The sequence below is a fragment of the Saimiri boliviensis genome, chromosome 13 (genome assembly GCF_048565385.1).
Source record: "Saimiri boliviensis isolate mSaiBol1 chromosome 13, mSaiBol1.pri, whole genome shotgun sequence".
Taxonomy (NCBI): domain Eukaryota; kingdom Metazoa; phylum Chordata; class Mammalia; order Primates; family Cebidae; genus Saimiri; species Saimiri boliviensis.
The window spans coordinates 69,199,711-69,222,554 of record NC_133461.1 but is presented as its reverse complement, the minus strand read 5'-3'; the positions used below and the strand labels follow the sequence as shown (position 1 = coordinate 69,222,554).

General features: G+C 39.1%; 1 protein-coding gene across 4 annotated transcripts in view; it reads left to right on the top strand.

Moving 5' to 3' along the window:
• The window catches only part of SPIRE1 (spire type actin nucleation factor 1), a 218,219-nt gene that overhangs the window by 142,723 nt on the left and 52,652 nt on the right, over positions 1-22,844 (top strand). For all 4 annotated transcript variants that reach the window (XM_039463524.2, XM_039463522.2, XM_039463523.2 and 1 more), the window contains 3 exons: positions 5,699-5,776; positions 12,381-12,545; positions 21,888-21,974. In XM_039463524.2, coding sequence (XP_039319458.1) covers positions 5,699-5,776; positions 12,381-12,545; positions 21,888-21,974 — 330 coding nt within the window. The remainder of the gene's footprint in view (positions 1-5,698; positions 5,777-12,380; positions 12,546-21,887; positions 21,975-22,844) is intronic.

Genomic DNA, 22,844 nt, shown 5'->3' with positions numbered 1-22,844 from the left:
GTGGTGACTTATGCCTATCATCCCCGCACTTTGGGAGTTCGAGTCAGGCGGACCACTGAGCCCGGGAGTTCAAGTCCAGCCTGGCCAACATGGCAAAACCTCATCTCTACTAAAAATACAGAAAACAGCCAGGCATGATGGTACATGCCTGTAGTCCCTGCTGCAGGAGGTTGAGGTGAGAGGATTGCTTGGCCCAGGAGCTTGAAGCTGTAATGAGCTGTGATCACACCACTGCACTCCAGCCTGGTCAACAGAGTGAGACTTGGTCTCAAAAATTAATTAAAATTTGTTCAAGGAATTTTTGAAATATATTCATTATAATACACTTATTTAATTATAATACACTTAAAACTTTCTAACAGAAAACATACACATGACATAGAGGAATGGCAAGACAGTTTAAATGGTGGAAATAGCAATCATTAAAATGCTGTCATAAAAAGTAATTTATTATAGTATTTTAATATGTGAACATATATGTAAATAAGGATTTAATTAGTAAAGGGTACTTATATGTGAACTGATTTTGGACCTACACAAATGAATTAAAATTATTGTCTGAGCAATTGACATACTTGTGATTCACAGAGTAGATTTTGGTTTTTAAGTTGCCAGGAACTGAAGATGTATGTTGGCATAGAGCAGTTCTAATTGCCAGCTTTAGAATGGTAATGTCAGAAATGGGAAGCATAATTGCCATGTGGGTTCTCCCAGTTAGTACTTTCTCACCATATCTCAAGCACAGATTGACATCTGTTACTACATTTCTGCAAGAAAAAAAAAAAATTCATTCAGAAGCTAAAATATAATTGACAGAAGCTTGAATCTAAAACAAGAAAAATCTGTAATTTCAAATAACTCACTTGTTTTTGCTGCTAACTAGAAAAATTGGGCTTTCTAGCCACATATTTGATCAAGCTTGTTTGGTTACAGTATTTATAGATTCTAAGCTATCTTACATTGATTGCTGAGTCAGGATTTTGATTTGATGAAGAGGCTAAGGAGAGGTATCATTTTGTAAAACGAATTCACTTAGAATAAAACATTTTTGTGATGGAGTAAAAGTATTCACAATCAAATCTTCATAGATATTCATTGACTTGTAACTACTAATACCTACTGAATGTTCAGTATGGTCTGAATGCTATGTTTCATCTGTATTCTTCTGGTATATTTCTTCTATAAAATCCAAAATATATTATTTGTACTTTATGAGAAAATGAAACAGGATTAGAACAATTAAGAAATTTGCCCAAAGTCACACAGCTGGAAAATATCTGAGCTGCAGTTTGTGCCCTTGTTCAGAAAAACAAAGAAATGTGAAATTCTTGGATCATTTAAATTATCTTCAGTGTTACAAAGAGCAGGTAGTTTTTCTTAGTGGCAGAGAGTAAGGGATTTGATCACAGCACCAGTAAACGTAGAGATGTGAGCAGGCCTAACAGTAATACCCTCCTGACTACATTTAGTCAGGGATGTGTCAGAGAATAGTAAAAATTAAGGTTGGGTGGAAAAGGGACACTGTTTTGGTGGACACTGGAGCAAAAGAGTTTGTATTGAATATATTTTGCCACTTTTCACACTATTCTACCAGAGTACCCCTAAGACATAAAAGCATGAACTCAAAATTTGTAGACTACAAGGACATATTAAATTGTAGCTTTCAGTTGCAAATGACAGAAACCCACTCAAATAAGCATGGGCAGAGTAGGGAAGAAATATATTGGCTCATGTAATTGGGAAATATAAGGGTACAGCTTGTTTTAGGTGTATCTAGAATCTCAAAGGCTGTTAAGGTTGGCATGCTTTTTCCCTTTCCTCCCCACCCCACTAGGACAGACTCTTCCATCCGTCTGCAGACCTATTCTCACACTCTATCAATTTAGCAACTCTGGCAGCAAATCTTTTCTGTTAATTGGGGCAAAAAAGATTTAGAGGAAGATTTGGAGCCATACACCCATTTGGTAACCAGTCGCAGTGGCCAGGAGATGGGCTGTGCTGGCTGGTCTCGGTCATGTTCTTACCCGTGTAAATAGGAAGTGAGGTATTGGGTCAGCTCTGCTTAAACCATATGGGATGTATTTCTCAACAGAAGGATCTTTTTCAGAGGAAGGAGCAGGGAGGTTTATAGACAAAATTAATGAAGGATGTATAATCTAGTGCAAGTTAAAATATCTTTGAAATAGTAGATTTTACCTTTGAAATTCATATAAGTTTTGTCTGAAATGTCTGTTATAATATTTTAAAAATGTTCCATGCTGTGGATTAAGTTCGCCTAAGATTTCCTGGAGGGATTCTGAGGGGTAAGATTTGAATTCAGGAGGTTTTATTGGGGCATGCTTTTGGGAACACCTATAAGGGGTAAGGAAAGCACGATTGAGCAGAGGGAAATGTTGAACTGTGATGCAGATGCAGCACAGGCCTCAGCTGATCCCACAGGGAGCTCAGAAGCTGGGGTGGTTCTTCAGAGATATCCCACATTGAAGCTAAGAGGCCTGACCTGTATACTTCCACACAGACCAGTGACTGGATATAGGTTACTCCAGAGAGGATGTAACTTTGACAAAGCAGCTTCCTTTGGCCCAGGGCAGTTCCTGAGGAGGGTTAAGGAACGAGCCTTTAGCACACATCTCCAGCCACTAGTGGAAGAACACGCTGTTCCTGAAACAGAGGGCAGCTTACCACAGTTTTCATTACATTAATTCCAGGAAAATGTGATGTGTTTATCTGTTGTTTTATTAATATTTTATTTTATCATTTTATTTTATTTGATGGACAGGGTTTCTTTCTGTTACCCAGGCTGGAGTGCAGTGGTGTGATCTTAGCTCACTGTAGCCACAACCTCCCAGACTGAATTGATTCTCCCACCTTAGCCTCCTGAGTAGCTGAGACTACAAGCAAGCATCACCAAACCCAGCTAATTTTGGTTTTTTTTTTTTTTTGGAGAGACAAAATAAGCCCAAAAATTATCTTGTTGCCCAGGTTGTCTCCAACTCCTGGCCTCAAGAAATCCTTCTGCCTCAGCTTCCCCAGGTACTGGGATCATAAGCGTGAGTCACTGCACCTGGTCTGGAATTTTTTTTAAAAAAGTATAGGTTTATAAAGATGAGTTTATTCATCATGATTTCAGCTTTTTTCATAATGTTATGATTTATGAGCTCCTGGATAAACAGTATATTGCTTCTGTGGGATCAGCCTTTGGATGACAAGGGAGAATATGGTAGAAATAATGGGTTTCCAAGTGGGCATGTATCAGCCCTGCCTGCCCCATGCTCCATTATGTCTAAGGAAAGGAGGGTTGTTAGAAGGCTGGTCCATTTATACATACTTGATTTTCGTAGGCACTAAGGTTGCAAACAAGCTCATTTGATGCTGGTTGAATATTGTTGACCTGTTTAATACTATAAGTAATTCTTTTCTTCTGTGTGGTATTAGAAATGCCTTTCTTTATCTTTTTTCTTTTATTTTACCTGTCTATCCACCTATTGACTGAGACACTTAAAAAATAACGTGAGCCTGGGTTGAAGATTTATTTTCCTAAACTGCAGAGCATGTGTTTCTGTGTGGCAGATAAGATGCCTCTCCCCAGCTTCCCTAGGGGATCCTGAATTTAGAGGAGAAAATTGATTTTTCTCTGAATATTACTCCCTCTGATTGAGCTTGCTCTTATTAAAGTTGACTTGATAAGGGCTATTCAATATGTTTAAGTGTTTAAGCATGCATAGTTGAAAGTATCTTAATCTAATTAGTGAAGAAATATTTACTGAGCACCTACTACTCTATGCAAGGCCCTATTCTGGAGATTGTGAATCCCATCAGTAAACAAAATACAAAAAATATATATATTTTTTCTTTCCTAAAGCTTAAAATCCAGCAGGAATTGGTAGACAGTAAATTTAAGAAATAAGTACATGCTATAGGCCACTAAAAGGTAGGAAGAGCTATGGAAAAAGAAGTAGACTAGAGGAATTTCTGGGGATGCGGCCAATTTGGTCAAGATAGACCCCACTGAGAAGATGACATTTGCACAAGTGTGTAACAGATGTGAGGTGATTCTGTCTGTATATTTGAGATGTAAAGCACTCTAGGAAGAAGGTGGCAGCCAGTGTAAATACCTTAAGGCTGGAGTAGGAAGAAATAGTAGCAGAAGAGGCAAGGTGTGGTGACTCAAACCTATAATCCCAGTACTTTGCTGAGGCAGGAGGATCACAAGCCCAGGGGTTCGACACCAGCCCAGGCAATGTAGTGAGAATATATGTACAAAATACAAAAAAATTGGCTAGGCATAGGGGTGCTCACCTGTAGTCCCAGCTACTTGGGGGGCTAAGCTGGTAGGATTGCTGAAGCCCCAGGAAGTCGAGGCTGCAGTGAGCTGTAATTGCATCATGCATTCCAGCCTGAACAATAGAGCAAGACCCTGTCAGAAGGAAGGAAGGAAAGGAGGCAGGAAAGGAGGGAGGGAGGGAGGGAGGTGGTGGGGAGGGAGGTGGTAGGGGTTGTGGGGAGGGAGGTGGTGGGGGCGTGTGAGAGTGAGCACCTGAGAACACAAGGTGGGAGGGAGGAGTAGGAAAGAAAGAAATTAAAAAAATAAATATTTCAAATTAAGTATTTATTATTCTCATATAAAACAAGCTAGGTTTCATACAGTGCATTTAAACAGTCTTTTGATCAGCGTGGGGATTAGGGAATTTTTTTTTTAAACTCAGTTTAAGTGCGGGCAGGCAAATAGCTCAGCAAAAAGTAAATATATTAGGGTTGAGTTATTGTGAGTAGAAATGGTGAAATTCAGAATTAATATGTGATTATATTTTAGCAATCAAGATTTTCTTAAAGTTACAAGTATTGATGTAGTTTGAGGCATTTTTATCAGTTAAAATTTACTCATTAAATGACTTGATAAATATATAATGAGCATCAGCAAGTGCTAAAGCTTGTGTGGCCTCTGAAGATGGGGTTCTGCCTCATGAAGTCTAGAGGGAAGGCACTAATACATGTAAAATTACAATGTTAATAAGAGCTATAGAGGTATAATGATGCTATAAAATTTTTAAATAGGAGGATTTTGACTTATTCAGGGAGGAAGGGAAGGCTTCTCTGAAGAATTGGTCATTCTATTGAGTCTGATAGTTGAAGGAAGAATGAAAGTAGACAATGAAAGAGACCCACCATGGGATGAGGAGAGGAGAGTGTCCAGGATGATATCACTTCCAATGCCCGGGCAAAATACAATGCTGTTTAGAGTAAGGGATTTGTAGTAGAGATGAAAAGAAGAGCACTTAAGTAATTAAAAAAAAAAAAAAGTAAGGCTGGTGGAGTGGGAAGTAATATCCATGTGATTTAATGATGGATATTTAAGATTAAATAGGGATGGTGGTGAGGGAGAAGGAATTGTCAATATAGCTTAGAAGCTGAATTGATATTGCTGCTGAAGGTTCAACCACAGTAACAGTATTAAGGAAATAAGGAAAGGAAGTACATTTCCTTTCACAAGGCCTGAGAAGAAATTATGAGCAATATCAGTAAAATGGATCCTCAGGGTTCTATTTTAATTGGCCCTAGAGTTTACAGAGCAATAGATTCTGTACTATCTCTTTCAGTGACACTTGGGTATATGTCTTATCTGAAGGTATGTGTTAGGAATTTTAATTTAAGAAGGTAACTTAATGAAATTTTTATGCCTGTTTTATTTTAATCGTAGAATCTTAAGAAGATTCAAGAAATGGAAAAGAGTGATGAATCTAGCACAGACCTGGAAGAGCTGAAAACTGCTGACTGGGTAAGAGCTGGATATGCTTTCTGATCTGTGTACTAAGAAATAGTATGTGTGTATATATATATGTATTTTTTTTTGAGACAGGGTCTTGTTCTGTTGCCCAGGCTGGAGTGCAATGGCAAGATTTTGGCTCACTGCAACCCCCTGCCTCCCAGGTTGAAGGAATTCTCCTGCCTCAGCCTCCCAAGTAGCTGAAACTACAGGCATGTGCCAACACACTTGGCTAATTTTTGTATTTTTGGTAGAGATGGGGTTTTACCATGTTGGCCAGGATGGTCTCAAACTCCTGACTTTACGTGATCCTCCCACTTTGGCTTCCCAAAGTGCTGGGATTACAGGCATGAGCCACCGTGCCCAGCCTGTATAATGTCTTTTTAAATGCTAGTTATTGGCCAGGCATGGTGGCTCATCCCTGTAATCCCCAGCAGTTGGGGAGGCCAAGGCAGGAAGATTGCTGGAGCTTAGGAAATCAAGACCAGCATGGGCAACATAGTGAGACCCTATCACTACTAAAGATAATAATAATAAAAAAATTAGTCGGGCTGGTGGCATGTGCCTGTGGTCCCAGCTACTTGGGAAGCTGGGTTAGAAGGATCACTTAAGTGTGGGGATCACTTGAGCCCAGGAGGTTGAGGCTCTAGTGAACTATGATCACACCCCACTGCACTCCAGCTGGTCAACAGAGTAAGACCCTGTCTCAAAAAATAAAAAATAAAATACTCTTTATTAAGGACTGTAGTATGAATTGATAAACAAATTTGCATGCTTAGTCTTACATTTGAGGAAATACCTATTTCCCATTTTAAAAAGCTTTCTGGTTTTGTTAAAACCACCCCCAATGTCTCTGAGAATTTTAGTGTTTTAAAATAGTAATATTTCTAATTATGTTAATACCTTAACACAGCAGTCCCCAACTTTTTTGGTATCGGAGACTGGTTTCGTAGAAGACAGTTTGAAAGATTGGGGGTGGAGGGGTGGTTTCAAGATGAAACTGTTCCACCTCAGATCTTCAGGCATTAGATTCTCATAAGAAGTGTACAACCTAGATCCCCGACATGTGCAGTTCACAATAAGGTTTGTGCTCCTTTGAGAGTCTAATGCCACTACTGATCTTGCAGGAGACAGAGCTCAGGCATGATGTTTTCTCATCTGCCACTCACTTGCTGTATGACCTGGTTACCAGTACCAGTCAGTGGACTAGGGGTTGCAAACCCCTGCCTTAACATATTACTGTGTATAAATCAAAGCTTAAGCTATGTTTTCAGGATTAAGTGTGAAACCAACAGCATTGTACATTTATTTATCCAATGAACAGTTATCTGGGTTAGGACCCTGGGAATGCAGAATAAACAATATGGGGTCTCTCTCCTAATAAAATTCAGTCCAAAACAGAAGACAGATTTGTAAAACAGATGTGGTTTATTCATGTGACACACCAAGTATCTATGGTTTTTTCAGGCATAGTTCTAAATCCTAGTGACTCCAAAAATCCCTGCCCTCATATTAAATTTAGAGTGGTAGGCATTACAGCCTTGGGGACAGAACAGTGAATGTCCTGAAGTGTTAGATTATGGAAGTCCAAGGCCAGGTGTGGTGGCTCTCGCCTGTAATCCCAGCACTTTGGGAGGATGAGGTGGGCGGATGACCTGAGGTCAGGAGTTTAAGACCAGCCTGGCCAACATGGCTGGCCGTCTCTACCGAAAAATACAAAAATTAGCTGGGCATGGTGGTACACACCTGTAATCCTAGCTACTCGGGAGGCTGAAGCAAGAGAATAGCTTGAACCCGGGAGGCAGGAGAATAGCTTGAACCCAGGAGGTAGAGGTTGAGGTGAGCTGAGATTACACCACTACATCCAGCCTAGGCAACAAAGCTAGACTCCGTCTCAAAAAAAAAAAAAGAAGATTGTTGAAGTCCGGGTATTGAGGGAAGGCATATTTTAGGATTCTGACTTTCTAGGTTAAGAATGCTAGATAAATAATGCCATTATGATATGAATGGGTTGCTTTTGACCCTATTAGGTTGTTTTTTGTTTTTGAGACAGAGTCTCGCTCTGTTGTCCAGACTGGAGTGCAGTGGTGTGATCTTGGTTCACTGCAACCTCCACCTCCCTCAAGTTCAAGCGATTTCTCCTGCCTCAGCCTCCTTAGTAGCTGGGACTATACAAGCATGTACCACCAGGCCTGGCTAATTTTTTTTATTTTTAGTAGAGATGGGGTTTCACTGTGTTAGCCAGCATGGTCTCGATCCCTTGACTTTGTGATCCTCCCGCCTCGGCCTCCCAAAGTGCTGAGATTACAGGCATGAGCCACCTTGCCCAGCCCATGTTAGGTTTTAATTGTTTGCACATTCTTTTCTGTTTTATTGAGATACAGGTATACAATAAGCTTTACATATTGAAAATGCATAATTTGATATATTTTGACATGTATTTTGTGTGTGTATATATATATGTATATTCACACATGAAACTATCACCACAATCAAAATAATGAGCCTATTTACCACACCCAAAGTTTCCTCATACCTTTTTACAATCCTGCCTCCTGTCTCCCGCCTCCCCAGTTTCCAGGCAACTAGTTATCAGCTTTCTATCACTATAGATTAGTTTGCACTTTCTAGAATTTTATATAAATGTAATCATATGATATTTACTGTTTTTTGTTTAGCTTCTTTTACTCTTCCTAATTTTTTTGAGATTTCATTCCTGGTGGTGTCTGTATCCATAGTATATTTCTTTTTATTGCTGAGAAATATTCCATTGTGTGGGTATATCATAGTTTACTCATCTGTTGCTGGTCATTTGTGGTGTTTCTTGTTTGCAATATTCTTAATTTATTGATATCTTCAAGATATTTGGAACATTCAAGACAAAACAAAAAATACGTGCCTACAATGTCTTAAAAGCTGGTATTTGTCATTTTAGAATAAATTTAATTATCAATTTTCCATTATGTAGAATACTTGGATAGTGTTGCTCTAGGTAGATTTTGTCTTGGCCAATAAATTTTACATTGGTTTTCCCAGTCATTGAAACAAGATAAATAATTTCTAGTGTTCACAGGTTAGCAAACAGCTAGTATAAACTTAAACTAAAAATTTAATTTCTTACTGTAAGATACCTTCATTTGAAAACTAGTGTCATCCCTGCCAAGAGAAGCACTAACTCCGGAGGGAGTTATATTTGCGTAGCTCACCAGCTTCCTCCCCAAAGGACAACTAAATGAATTACCTAGAAAGATTATAATGAAAAGAGCAAAGAGTTGAGAGAGAATTAGAATGTCTTTAGTAGGAGAATCTAGTTTCAGAATCTCCCTAGTGGGATAAGAGATAAATGATAATCTCCAGGAATGCATATGATAACAGTTGTCTGTTATTTTTTATAGTAAGTGTGACTTTCTTTAATTTCTGAAAAGTAATATGTAAGATTTTTTAACCAAACAATCATACACAAAAATCTAACTATATAACAAAGTGTGGGCCGGGTGAGGTGGCTCATGCCTGTAATACTAGCACTTTGGAAGGCTGAGATGGGTGGATCACCTGAGGTCACGTGTTCAAAAAATTAGCCAGGCTTGATGGCCAGTGCCTGTAATCCACCTACTCAGGAAACTGAGGCAGGAGAATCGCTTGAACCCGGGAGGAGGAAATTGCAGTGAGCCAAGATGGCACCACTGCACTCCAGCCTGGGGCAACAAGAGCAAGACTCTTGTCTCAAAAAAAAAAAAAAAAAAAAAAAAGGGAACAAAGTATGTTTGAATCCTTTTTAAAATTATAGCAAAAGCTTTTAATATGGGTAATTGTCCCCTAATTTAAAGCCTGAGGGTAGGCTTTCAAAAGATGAGATGATATTTCAACTGCATCTCAAAGGAATGAATAAGAGAAGTGCAGAAATTGGGACAAAAGCATTATTCTCAAGAGAGAAGTATGGATATTTTAGGGATATTATTTTAGAACATCTTCAATGGCAGAATCTAAGAATCTTTTTAAATATGAATATTTTAGGAAGCATCTAATGGTATACCTTAAGTACCTCAAATCCTTTTTGGAACAAGAGGATAGGAAATAAAAAAATACTTTTTATATTTTTTGGTAGCTGCTTATTGTCCAAACCCAACATTTTTTTTTAATTATGAATTGTTATTGAGGATGCTTTTGAGAAATTTAGTCAGTTATTTTATATAGAAGGTTCTTATGAAATATATCACTTGGCCAGGAGAGGTGGCTCACGCCTGTAATCCAGCACTTTGGGAGGCCAAGGTGGGTGGATCACCTTAGGTCAGAAGTTCAAGACCAGCCTGGCCAGCATGGTGAAACCCTGTCTCTACTAAAAATACAAAAATTGGCCGAGTGTGGTGAAAGGTGCCTATAATCCCAGTTGCTCGGGAGGCTGAGGCAGGAGAATTGCTTAAACCTGGGTGTTGGAGGTTTCCGTGAGCGGAGATCATGCCACTGCACCCCAGCCTGGGTAACAAAATGATACTCTGTCACAAAAAGAAAAAAAAAATAAAGAAGAAATAAATCGCTTGTTTTTACAGGAAATCTATTTAAGTAACTATTGTGTTACTTGTTTTTTTTTTTTTTTTTTGAGACGGAGTTTCGCTCTTGTTACCCAGGCTGGAGTGCAATGGCGCAATCTCGGCTCACCGCAACCTCCGCCTCCTGGGCTCAGGCAATTCTCCTGCCTCAGCCTCCTGAGTAGCTGGGATTACAGGCACGCGCCACCACGCCCAGCTAGTTTTTTGTATTTTTAGTAGAGACGGGGTTTCACCGTGTTGACCAGGATGGTCTCGATCTCTCGACCTCGTGATCCACCCGCCTCGGCCTCCCTGTTACTTGTTAATTTTAACAAGCTACAAGATTTTAGCTAAATATTGTGATGGAGTTCACTCAAGTAGAGACTTTGACACATTTATAGGCAGGAGAACAAAAGAGTTAAAGTATAATAAGATAAATATAAATAGGTTTTTTGTTATTTTATGTTTTTTTTTTTTTTTTTTTTTTTGAGACAGACTCTCACTTTGTCACGCAGGCTGTAGTACAGTGGTGCAATCATAGCTCACTGTAGCCTCAAACTCCTGGCCTCAAGTGATTCTCCTACCTTGGCCTCCCAAAGTGCCAAGATTATAGGCATGAGCTACTTTGTCTGGCCTTTTTTTTCTTATAAATGAAAGTACTTTCATGTAAACGTCATTTTAGTCTCAGAACTCTTAAAGGTAGACCAGGCAACCTGATATTTGAAGATAAGTGTAATTGAATAATGTGTGCAATGATAGTAACAACTTTAAAAGTGTCTTTTTTTAAGCATTTTCTTTTTTTTCCCCCTTTTTTTTTTTTCTGGAGATGGCGTCTCGCTCTGTTTCCCAGGCTGGAGGGCAGTGGCATGATCTGGGCTCACAGTAACCTCCGCCACCTGGGTTCAAGCAATTCTCCTGCATCAGCCTACTGAGTAACTGCAATTACAGGCGCATGCCACCATGCCCAGCTAATTTTTGTATTTTTAGTGGAGACGGGGTTTTACCATGTTGGTCAGGCACCCCTGACCTCAGGTGATCCACCACCACAGCCTCCCAAAGTGTTGGGATTACAGGCGTGAGCTACTGCGTCTGGCCTTTTTTTTTTTTTTGAGACAAAGTCTCACTCTGTTGCCCAGGCTGGAGTTCAGTGGCACGATCTGGGCTCACTGTAACCTCCGCCTCCCAGGTTCAGGCAATTCTCCTGCCTCAGCCTCCTGAGTAGCTGGGAATACAGGTGTGTGCCACCACGCCCAGCTAATTTTTGTATTTTTGGTAGAGACGAGGTTTTACCATGTTGGTCAGGATGGTCTCAAACTCCTGACCTTGTGATCCACCTGCCTCGGCCTCCCGGTGATCTTCTTAACAAGTAATAAAGTACCTCTTCTTTTATTGATGAGGAAACTACGGCTCAGACAGGTGTAGCAACTTGCTCCATATCAAATTGCTGGCAGGTGGTAGTATCTCAGTCAGCTGTGGTCACAGTAATACTGTGTGACTAACCACTAGAAAATCACAGCCACATCAAGCAAAAGCACTTATTTACTAGCTCATGGGTCTCCAGATCCCCTGTGGTAACTCCACTTTACAGGTATCTTATCTTTTTTTATCCTAGGACCACGGCTAACCCAGGCTTGACATTGTCTTGACCATAATAGAAACACAAGGGACAAGCCCACTGTACATACCCTTTGGAAGCCTTTTGTCTTATCACACCCACCACTGTTTCTATGGCCAAGCAAATCATATAGCCAAACCAGAAGTCAGGGTGTGGGAAATATAATCCCCTTTAGTGAGCAGAGACACATAACAGCGTAGACACAGGGAAGTGTGAAGAACCTGAGCCCTTAATGCAGCCTACCACAATGGTGGAGCTTAGGTTAAAACCCATGTGCCTCAGCAGGTAGAGCCTATAGATTGTCTACTTGCTTTCCACCCATCTTTTAGTACCTAAAATCTAATTTTTAATATAGTTTTTGGTTGTTTACTCATTGTTTTGTAATTCAAGCTCTTCATTTATTCTGTATGACTAGCAATTTAGAAGAAACTAGTACATTTATTTATTGTTGTCTCTCTATCCTTGATTCTTTCAGGCACGATTCTGGGTACAGGTGATGAGGGATTTGAGGAATGGGGTAAAACTTAAGAAAGTCCAAGAGCGGCAGTACAACCCTTTGCCCATTGAATATCAGCTCACCCCTTATGAGATGCTAATGGATGACATTCGCTGCAAAAGATATACTTTGCGAAAAGTGATGGTAAGTAACAAAACTGTTAACGCCAGCCATGGTGGCTCACTCCTGTAATCCCAGCACTTTGGGAGGTCGAGGCGGGTAGATCACTTGAGGTCAGAAGTTCCAGACCAGCCTGGCCAACATGGTGAAACCCCATCTCTACCAAAAAATATAAAAGTTAGTTGGGCATGGTGGTGCACGCCTGTCGTTTCATCTGCTTGAGAGGCTGAGGCAAGAGAATCGCTTGAACCCAAGAGGTGGAGGTTGCAGTGACCCAAGATCAAGCCACTGCACTCCAGCCTGGGCAACAGAGTGAGACCCTGCCTCAAAAAAGAAAAACAAAAAATTATTAATGGACTCAAATGGTTATTTATCTATAATTGCATTTATTGAAAATAGTTTTAATATTAAATTTTAAAAATTATTTCTTTTTATGCAAGTAATACTTGATCATTGTAGAAAATTTGGAAGTACATTAAGCTTAAAGAAGGAAAGTTATGAACATATAATTCCATAACCCAGGGAGAAATTTTGTTAGCATGATGATTGATAACCTTTAGCCTTGTTTCTCTGCACTTTATTTGGACAAAATGAGTTAATATAGAATGCTTTGTTTAATTACCAGTTGTTTTGCTTAACATATTGTGATTATTTTTTCCATGTCATTATATATTCAACATTATCATTTCTAAATGGCTACATCTTTTCTAGCTTATAGCTATTCCAGAGTTTATTAAACTAATCATCTTGTGTCCCATTATAAGCAGCATATTTTGTGTATCCTTGTATGTAAATCTTTTTAAATAGCCACCATGAATTCCTTACATTCCTAGAAATGGAATATCTAGTTCATTAGCAAATTCGTACAGCTCTGTCTTTAAACTGTATCCTGATTCTGACCACTTCTCTCCATTTCCACTTGAGATATCTTTTTTTTTTTTTTTTTTTTTTTGAGATAGGTTCTTGCTCTGTCACCCAAGCTAAAGTGCAGTGGCACGATTACAGCTTCACTGCATCCTCAACTTCCCAGGTTCCAGTGATTCTCCTACCTCAGCTTCCCTAGTAGTTCGGACCACATGTGTGCACCACCACACCTGGCTAATGTTTTTTGTATTTTTTTTGTAGAAACGGAGTTTCACCATGTTGCCCAGGCTTCTCTCAAATCCCTGACTGAGCTCAAGTGATTCACCTGCCTCTGCCTCCCAAAGTGCTGGGATTATAGCCGTGAGCACTTGGCCAAGATATCTTCTATTCCAAGCCACCATTATCTCTCATCAGACTATGACAGCAACCTCTAAGTGGCCTTCCTGCTTTTACCCTTGCCCCCTTTCAATCTGTTTTTCCCAAAAACAGCCAAGTAGGCATCTTAAGTAAAAGATACGATCATGTCATTGCTCTACTCAGAATCTTCCTCTGGCTCTTCATCACACTCAGAAGAAAGTCTATGTCCTTACCGTGGCTGGCACAGCCCACACAGCTGGATCCAGGTTACCTCTCAGACCTCATCTCCTACTGTGCTTCCCTGCTGGGTTCTCCTCGTTAACCACCCTGATCTATGCCAGTGTCTCAGCAGTGCCTGGTGTGCTTCTGCAGCAGACCCTTTGCCTTGGATATCCCTTCTCTCAGGAACTGTCCTTTCCCACATAGCCATATAATTTGTCTTTTTACTTTTCAGGCCTGTGCTCAAGTTTCCTCTCATTAGAAAAGTCTTCTCTCTCTTTTCTCATGTTTCACTAGCTGACGTTGCCATGTATTTCCAGATTTATTGTCTGTCTCCCTTACAAAGACAAGAACTTAGTTATTCTCACTGTTTATCCCCTTTAACAAGAACATGTGCCTGACATGCAACCAAGTACTGAATACAGTGCTCAATAAGTAGTTACGGGATGGATTAATGAATTCCACCCACATTTTTGAGGAAGTTTAATCAAAGTTATTTTATATTGGGAGGTTCTTATGAAACATGTAACACTTGTTTGTTTTTTGTTTTTGAGACAGTCTTACTGTTTTTACCCAGGCTGGAGTGCAGTGATGCAATCTCAGCTCACTACAACCTCCGCCTCCCAGATTCAAGTGATTCTCATGCCTCAGCCTCCCAAGTAGCTGGATTACAGGCACGTACCACCACATTTGGCTAATTTTTGTATTTTTAGTAGAGACGGGGCTTCGCCATATTGCCCAGCTGGTCTTGAATTCCTGATCTCAGGTGATCTGCCCACCTCAGCCTCCCAAAGTGCTGGGATTATGGGCGTGAACCACTCTGCCCAGCCATATCACTTGGTTTTGTAGTGAACTGGTTTAAGTGGCTATTCAAGCTGCTTGTTGATTTTAATAAGCTATAACATTTCAACTAATGTATAATATTAGTTACTATATATAACATAGTATATACAACATTATAGCATAAATTTATATTTATAATAAATATTTTGTATTATATTTATATAATCATAAATATATAATATATATAAATATATTACATTTATATATGTTATATATAACATTATAGTATAATGTTAACTAATTTCACTTTTCATCAAATCTGATTTACTTTACAGATGAGGAAACTGAAATTTAGAGATGCTCAGTAGTAACATCCTAAGTTCAGACAGCTGTTTACAAGGCAGAGCTGAGGGTCAGCCTCATTCTGTCTGGCCCCAGCAAAGCCTATGCTGTGTGCTACATACATATTGCCCAGTCGCCCTCAGAAATACTGTGATGATTATTTATAACAGAACAGTTTTGCCATTGCTTCACACCTTTGCACAAACTGGGTATCCTTTGGGGCTGACCAATTTGACTGAGAGAAAATATTGTTTCATTTTTTAAATCTACATTTCTTTCATGCATTTAAACATTTAAAACCTTTGCTAGCTGTTTGTATTTCTTAATTTCATTTTAATTGAATAGATATGTGTTAAGCACTTTTCATGTAGTAGACCTTACTCTGACTCTGGAAGAACATACTACAGTCTCTGTTCTCTCAAAGCTTCCAGTATTTTGGGAGCCACTGATAACCGGTAGGGGAGGAGCTAAGTAGAGGGTAAAAAAAAACATAAACACACACAAAACATTGTATTCAAAAACCAAGAAATAATGGGATCTGACACATGAGAACAACAAAAACAACTTGCCATCATTAGAGGATAGAACAGAATGCAGGAGACTGGAGAGGTGAGACAAAAGACAGCTCAGGACAGAAGCTGTGCAGCCTGAGTGCTGAAGGATGAGTAGGAGAATCTGACAAAACAAAGATGAGCAAGGCATAGCCAGAGAGAAGGCTGGAAAGTCAGGGGAAGTGGAGGTGCAGCTGCAAAGTGCAAGCAGTGTTTCAGAGAGGTCAAATGAGCACTGCAAAATGGTTAACAGATTTAGCAACATGGAAATTATTTGATTCTTTTATTAAAGTAAAAGAGAGAAACCTCAGATTTTAGGGTGGTAGGTAAGGCAATGGTGATAGTGAGTAAACTGTTTACTCAGTATGAGTTTCTTTAAAGAAGCATTTAAAAGAAGAGGAAAGATTGCATCTGGAGGAACACATAGGGTATTTCCTTGGATGTGTGTGCTGTGGCTTGTGTACCCAGCCCCCTATTAATAATTTCCAGTTTTCATTGTTTTAACCTGTATTATGATGAACATTCAAATACAAACATCATCAATTATCACCAAGGTTTAAATTTTTATTGGCAAGATGAATAGATCAAATAAAATGCACATTTTTTAAATAATGTACATTTTAAATTTTAGTACTTAATATTTTGCAAAATTTCTCTCCAAAAGGGTTGTACCAATTTACATTTTTCCTAGTTTCGCAGGACCATTCCTATTGCCAATACTGGGTTATCTTTCTCGAATGTATACCTGTTACAACTTTGTCCTCTCTAATTGGGTGAGCACTTAATGTTAATCTCAGGTGATTTTCCTCCTTATCCAGAAGGAATTATTCAAAAATTTATATCAGTGTTAAAATAAGTCCTAATAGATGATTAACATTTCTGTTTTACCATTAATGTATTTTACCTGTCATCTTTGACGTTGCTAAATCTTTTTTTTGTTTTTTGTTTTTCTTAGTTTTTAGCAGAGAGTTTTACACTGCAGTAATCTTTCTCTTTTTATCAGAGAAAATAATTGTACTAAATAGTAGTCATACTAAGAATTAAGATAGATTCCTTTTGAAGTTGCTGATTTAACAGTTCTAGGAATCTGTATGTTATAAGCACCCTAAGTGAGGCTTAGGGAAGTAATGGTGAGTGATAGAATGACAAAGAACTGTGCATCCAAAATGGAAAATGTTTACAAACAGAGATAATTATGTTTTTCCTGTGGTAAATAAAAGACATCTATTGATTGATTGAGACACGGTCTTGCTCTATTGCCTAGGCTGGAGTACAGTGACACAATCACGTCTCACCACAGCCTTGATCACCCCAGCTCAAACAATTCACCCACCTCGGCTTCCTGAGTAGCTGAGACTACAAGTTCACACCACCACACATGGTAATTTCTTTTAATTTTTTTGTAGAGATAGGGTCTTGCTATGTTGCCCAGGCTGGTCTTGAACTCCTAGGCTTAAGCAGTCCTCTTGCCTCAGTCTTCCAAAGTGCTAGGATTATAGGCATGAGCCACCACACCTAGCCTAAAAGGCTTTTAAAATAACTCTGATATTTTTCTTGCAGTTTTCTTTTTTATTACATATATTTTTAATTAAGATAAAATTCACATAACATAAAATTACCCATTTTAAATGTACAGTTCAGTACCATTTAGTATATTGCCAAGGTTATACAATATACTAAATCATGTTGAGGTACTTTACCGCTTCTTTTGTTTTGAGGTGGAGTTTCCCTCTTGTTGCTTAGACTGGAGTGCAGTGGTGTGATCTTGGCTCACCTCTGCCTCTTAGGTTCAAGTGATTCTCCTGCCTCAGCCTCCCAAGCAGCTGGGATTACAGGCATGTGCCACCATGCCTGGCTAATCTTGTATTTTTAGTAGAGACAGGGTTTCTCCATGTTGGTCAGGCTTGTCTTGAACTCCTGACCTCAGGTGATCCTCCCTCTTCGGCCTTTCAAAGTTCTAGGATTACAGGTGTGAGCCACCGTGCCTGAGGTGCTTTGCTCCTTCTTATGGCTGTACAGATATATCATAAGTTGTTTATTCATGACCCAAATGGACATTTGGGTTTTTTTCGATTGAGTTCTTTCCTTTTCACTAACATGAGTAGTGCTGCAGTGAACAGTAATGTACAAGGTTTTGTTTGAATACCTGTTTTCAGTTATTTGGGGTATATACCTGGGAGTGGAGTGGCTGGAAATATAGTAATTCTATGTTTGGCTTATTGAGAAACTGCCAAACTGTGTTCCACAGCAATTAAACCAATTAATATTCCCACCAGCAGTGTATGAGAGCCCCAGTTTCTCCTATCCTTGCCAACACTTGGCTGTTGTCCATTTTGTTTTTAATTATAGCTACCCTAGCAGTGTAACATGATATCTCATGAAGGTTTTGATTTGTGCTTTCCTGATGACTCACAATGTCATACGTGTTTCATGTGCTTGTGGACCGTTTGTATATATTTGAAGAAATGTCTGTTCAGATTTTGTATTTTTTTAAATTTTAATTTAGATTTGGGGGTGCATATGCCTGTTTGTTACATTGCATGCTGGTGGAGATTGGGTTTCTAGTGTACCCATCACCTAAATAGTGAACATTGTACCTGATAGGTAATTTTTCAACTCTGACCCCCTACTCTCAACCTCCCCACTTTTGGAATGCTCACTGTTTCTGTCTTTGTATCCATGTGTACCCATTATTAGCTTTCACTTATAAGTAAGAACATGTGGTATTTGGTTTTCTGTTTCTGAGTTAGTTCACTTAGGATAATGGCCTTCAGCTCCATCCGTGTTGCTGCAAAGGACATGATTTCATTCTTTTTTTTATGGCTGTGTTGTACTCATTTTTTAATTGGTTTGTTTGTATTTTTGCTGTTAAGTTGTAACAGTTCTTTATATATTCTGGATAGTGGACCACTGGCAGATACATAATTTGCAAGCATTTTCTCCCATTCTGCAGACTGTCTTTTCACTCCCTTGTTAGTTTCCTTTGATGCACAAAAGGTTTTAATTTTGCTGAAATACAGTTTATGTATTTTTGCCTTTTGTTGCTTGTGATTTTGGTGTCGTATCTAAGAATTCATTACCAAATCCAGTTTATGAAGATCTTCCCTTATGTTCTCATCTGAGACCATTTATAAATAGTTTTAACTCTTATATTTAGGTCTTTGATCTCTTTTTTTTTAGTTAATTTATATATATATGATGTGGGGTAAGGGTCAAACATTATTCTCTGTCAGAATGCCAATGGCATTTTTTTTTTTTGGCAGAAATAGAAAAATCAATTCTAAAATTCTTATGGAATCTCAAGAAATCCCAAATAATCAAAACAATCTTGAAAAAGAAAAAGTTGGTGGACTCACACATCCCCATTTTATAATTTTCAACAAAGCTATAGTAGTTAAAACAGTGTAAGAGAAAAACAGAATCCAGAGTACAAAAACAAATCCATACACCTATGTTTAATCAATTTATGACAAGGGTGCCAAGACCATTAAATAGGGAAATAATAGGTTTCCTCATCAAATGATATTAGAACAACTTGTTACCAACATGCAAAGAAGGACGTTTGGCCCTTATCTCACACCTTTTGAAGTTTCATTAGGGGCCCAATATCAATCACTAAACTGTAAGTTGGTTTTGTAGATTATTAGTTGTGGTCTTATGTCATCATTAATGGTTCTGCTTTATTTAAGATGGAAATAAAAGGCCAGGCACAGTGACTCATACCTGCAATCTAACACTTTGGGAGAGGCCAAGGCAGGAAAATTGCTTGAGCACAGGAGTTTGAAAGCATTCTGGACAACTTAGTGAGACCCCATCTCCATAAAAATAAATAAAAGGGCAGAGTGCAGTCACTCACACCTATAATCCCAACACTTTGGGAGGCCAAGTGCTGGGATTGTTTGAGCCTGAATGTTCAAGGCCTGCCTAGGCAACATAGACCTCCATCTCTACAAAAAATTAAAAACTAGCTGGGGTAGTCCCAGCTACTCAGGAGGCTGAGGTGGAGGGATCACTTGAGCCGGGAAGGTCTAGACTGCAGTGAGCTGTGGTCATGCCACTGCTCTCTAACCTGGGCAATAGAACAGGAGCATGTCTAAAAAAAAGAAAATTATTTCAAAAACAAGACTGAGTTCAGGATAGATATTTTAAATTTTTCAAAGGGGATCCTTTTATATATTAGAAATATTTTGTTGGGGTGGGCATGGTGGCTCATGCCTGAAATCCCAGCACTTTGGGAGTCCAAGGTAGGTGGATCAGCAGTTCAAGATCAGCCTGGCCAACATGGTGAAACCTCCATCTCTGCTAAAAATACAAAAAAGTTTTTTGTTTGTTTATCGCATTTTTGCTAAAAAATAATACCAAGTTTCTATAACTGATCTTATTTACTTAAACATTACTATTTGTGTTCATCCAGGAATCATTTCTCATTTCACTTCAGAGAGCTTGTTTACTTACAGGAAAATAATTTCACTGACCCAGCAGCAGAATTGTTTTCACACAGCCGCTTCTCCTTATTACAGGCTTAGCATCACAAACCTGAACATTTGAAGTGCTCCAACAAACTTTTTGAGTGCCATTGCGATACTCAAAAGACATTCTCATTGGAGCATTTCAGATTTTTGGATAAGTATAATGTAAAAATTTAAAAATCTGAAACATTCTGGTCTCAAGCATTCCATCCGTACTGACTTAGGTCCATACTGGCCTGCTGCCTCCCTCAGGAGCATTGTCCCACATCGGTAGTTGGGACCTAGGATACAGCTTTTGACTACTGAGGAGACTACAGTTAATGTGCTTGTTTTGGGAATGGAACATAGAGCCTTGGCTTCAGTTAATCCATTCTCATTATTAATCCATTCTCATTCCTGCTCTTAGGATACAAAGAAAGCATGTGAAAATTAGCCAGAAAGATACATATTATTGTATTCAGGAGTAGACTAATGAGTAATAGAAAAGTCTGATTAAATTGTTTTATACAAAAAGGTTTTTAAAAATCTACATGATATGAAATCCAAAAGTAGTGGGTGGTACCACGGTAGGCCACTGGTTCTGCTTCTTGGTCACCCTCCATAAACCAGCAGTCATATGTATGTCTTGGCTCAAGCAGCGGCAGTTATTTCCGAGTTTGCTCTGGGCCATCCTGCCCTCATTCGAGGACAGGGTGGGGAGAGGGAGGAGAGTGGATGTTGAGTGGGCCCCAGCAGGTTTGCCACACACTCTGAACTCAATATGGTGGCCATGTCTGGGGAAGGGGCTGGGCCTGGGAGCGGCCATTGAGGTTCTATTTTGTTCAAACAAGACTGGAAAGCAAATAAGACAAACTGATCATGACTGTAGCTTTTAAGTAGTCAGGTGGGAATTTTAGTTGTTACTTCTTGTGGTTTTCTAGATTTTAAAAAAAAATTTCAGAAAAAACATTTTTTAACACATTACTTTAAAAAGAGAGGACATTACAGTAGAATCAGAGACAGACTGGTCCTCCACAATAGCCCTTCTACTTAAAAGTTCTGTGGATGTAGGCAGATACCTCTGCTCTGCATTTGAGTTTTATTTACAAAATGTGAATTGCGGCTCCATTTTTTTTTTTCCTATTACCTAGGTGTTTTGTTTTGTTTTGTTTTGTTTTGAGATGGAATCTCACACTCTGTTGCCCAGCCTGGAGTGCATTGGTGCCATCTTGGCTCATTGCAACCTCCGCCTCCCAGGTTCAAGCAATTCTCCTGCCTCAACTTCCTAAGTAGCTAGGATTATAGGCACCTGCCACCACACCTGGCTAATTTTTGTATTTTTAGTAGAGACAGGGTTTCACCATGCTGGCTAGGCTGGTCTCGAACTCCCAACCTCAGGTGATCTGCCCACCTGGGCCTCCCAAAATGCTGGGATTACAAGTGTAAGCCACTGCGCCCAGCCTACCTAGGTTTTTTAAAAGGAAGAAAATAAGAGGTGAAAAGTTTTTTAAGTTATAAAATACTTAATAAGCTTAAGTATTATTTATTCCATTTACATTCATAATTTTAGAAACTTTTTGTTGAAATTTCCCAGAGTAATAGAATTAAACTTGGATTTTCTTCAGTTTCATGGTTTTTTTCTCTGACTCAGCCATTTACTCCTCACTTTATTGATTTGAAATATATCTTTGGTAATTACACTTCACTAATTTTGTGGCATATTTGAGATGACAGCTATACCCAGGAAATTCATGATAATCTTACATAGTCACGTGAATCTTCTACTTTTTGTCTCCTTTTAGGTGAATGGTGATATTCCCCCTCGGTTAAAAAAGAGTGCTCATGAAATCATCCTCGACTTCATCAGATCCAGGCCTCCTTTAAATCCAGTATGTAATTTGACATAGTCCTCTAGATTGGAGATATCATAATGAATTATTGTATTCTAGGGTGTCGTCTCTAGAACTCAGTTTTTCTAGGTGGTTTTTCCTCTGACCCTTTTACTCTGTAAAGATGAAGCCCAGCTGTAAATTATATTCTTTTTATTTTTGAGACAGACTCTCACTGTGTCACCCAGACTGGAGTGACCCCTGGGACTCAAGTGATCTTCCCACCTCAGCCTCCCAAGTAGCTGGGACCACAGATGTGTACCACCATGCCCAGGCTAACTTTTTAAATTTTTGTAGAGAGGATTTTGCCATGTTGCCCACGCTGTTCTCAAACTCCTGGCCTCAAGCAGTCCTCCCACCTCAGCCTCCTGAAGTGTTGGGATTACAGACATGAGCCACCACAGCTGGACTTGTAAATTATATTCTTAAGTCACTGAAAAATCTTAAAATTATGTAATACAAGGCTGTCTTAGGATGTTTTTACTCAAAATAACCTGGGTCATGGTGCAAAATCTGGCCACATAACTCCTAGATATCAGCTAAACATATTACCAGATAGTCCCAGAGTGGATTGCCCTTCCAGTTTACTAAGGATGCAGCTACCCCTCCATGATTAAATTGTCATATTGACATATTTTATAATAAATCCACCCTGCTGAACATCCACTTCTATGTTAATTATCATGTTCCTCTGTTAACAGAGTTCTTTGCAGCAACCATAGACTCAGAATATTCTAATCTGTTTGAACATTAGTTTGTGTTTCATCTGTTCTTTGTTTCTTCTTTTATACCTGGCTTAATCGCCAGTGCTCGCAAAAGTCTCTCAAATCAATGTACATAAAGTAACTAGAAAGCATTTCTCAGTTTATA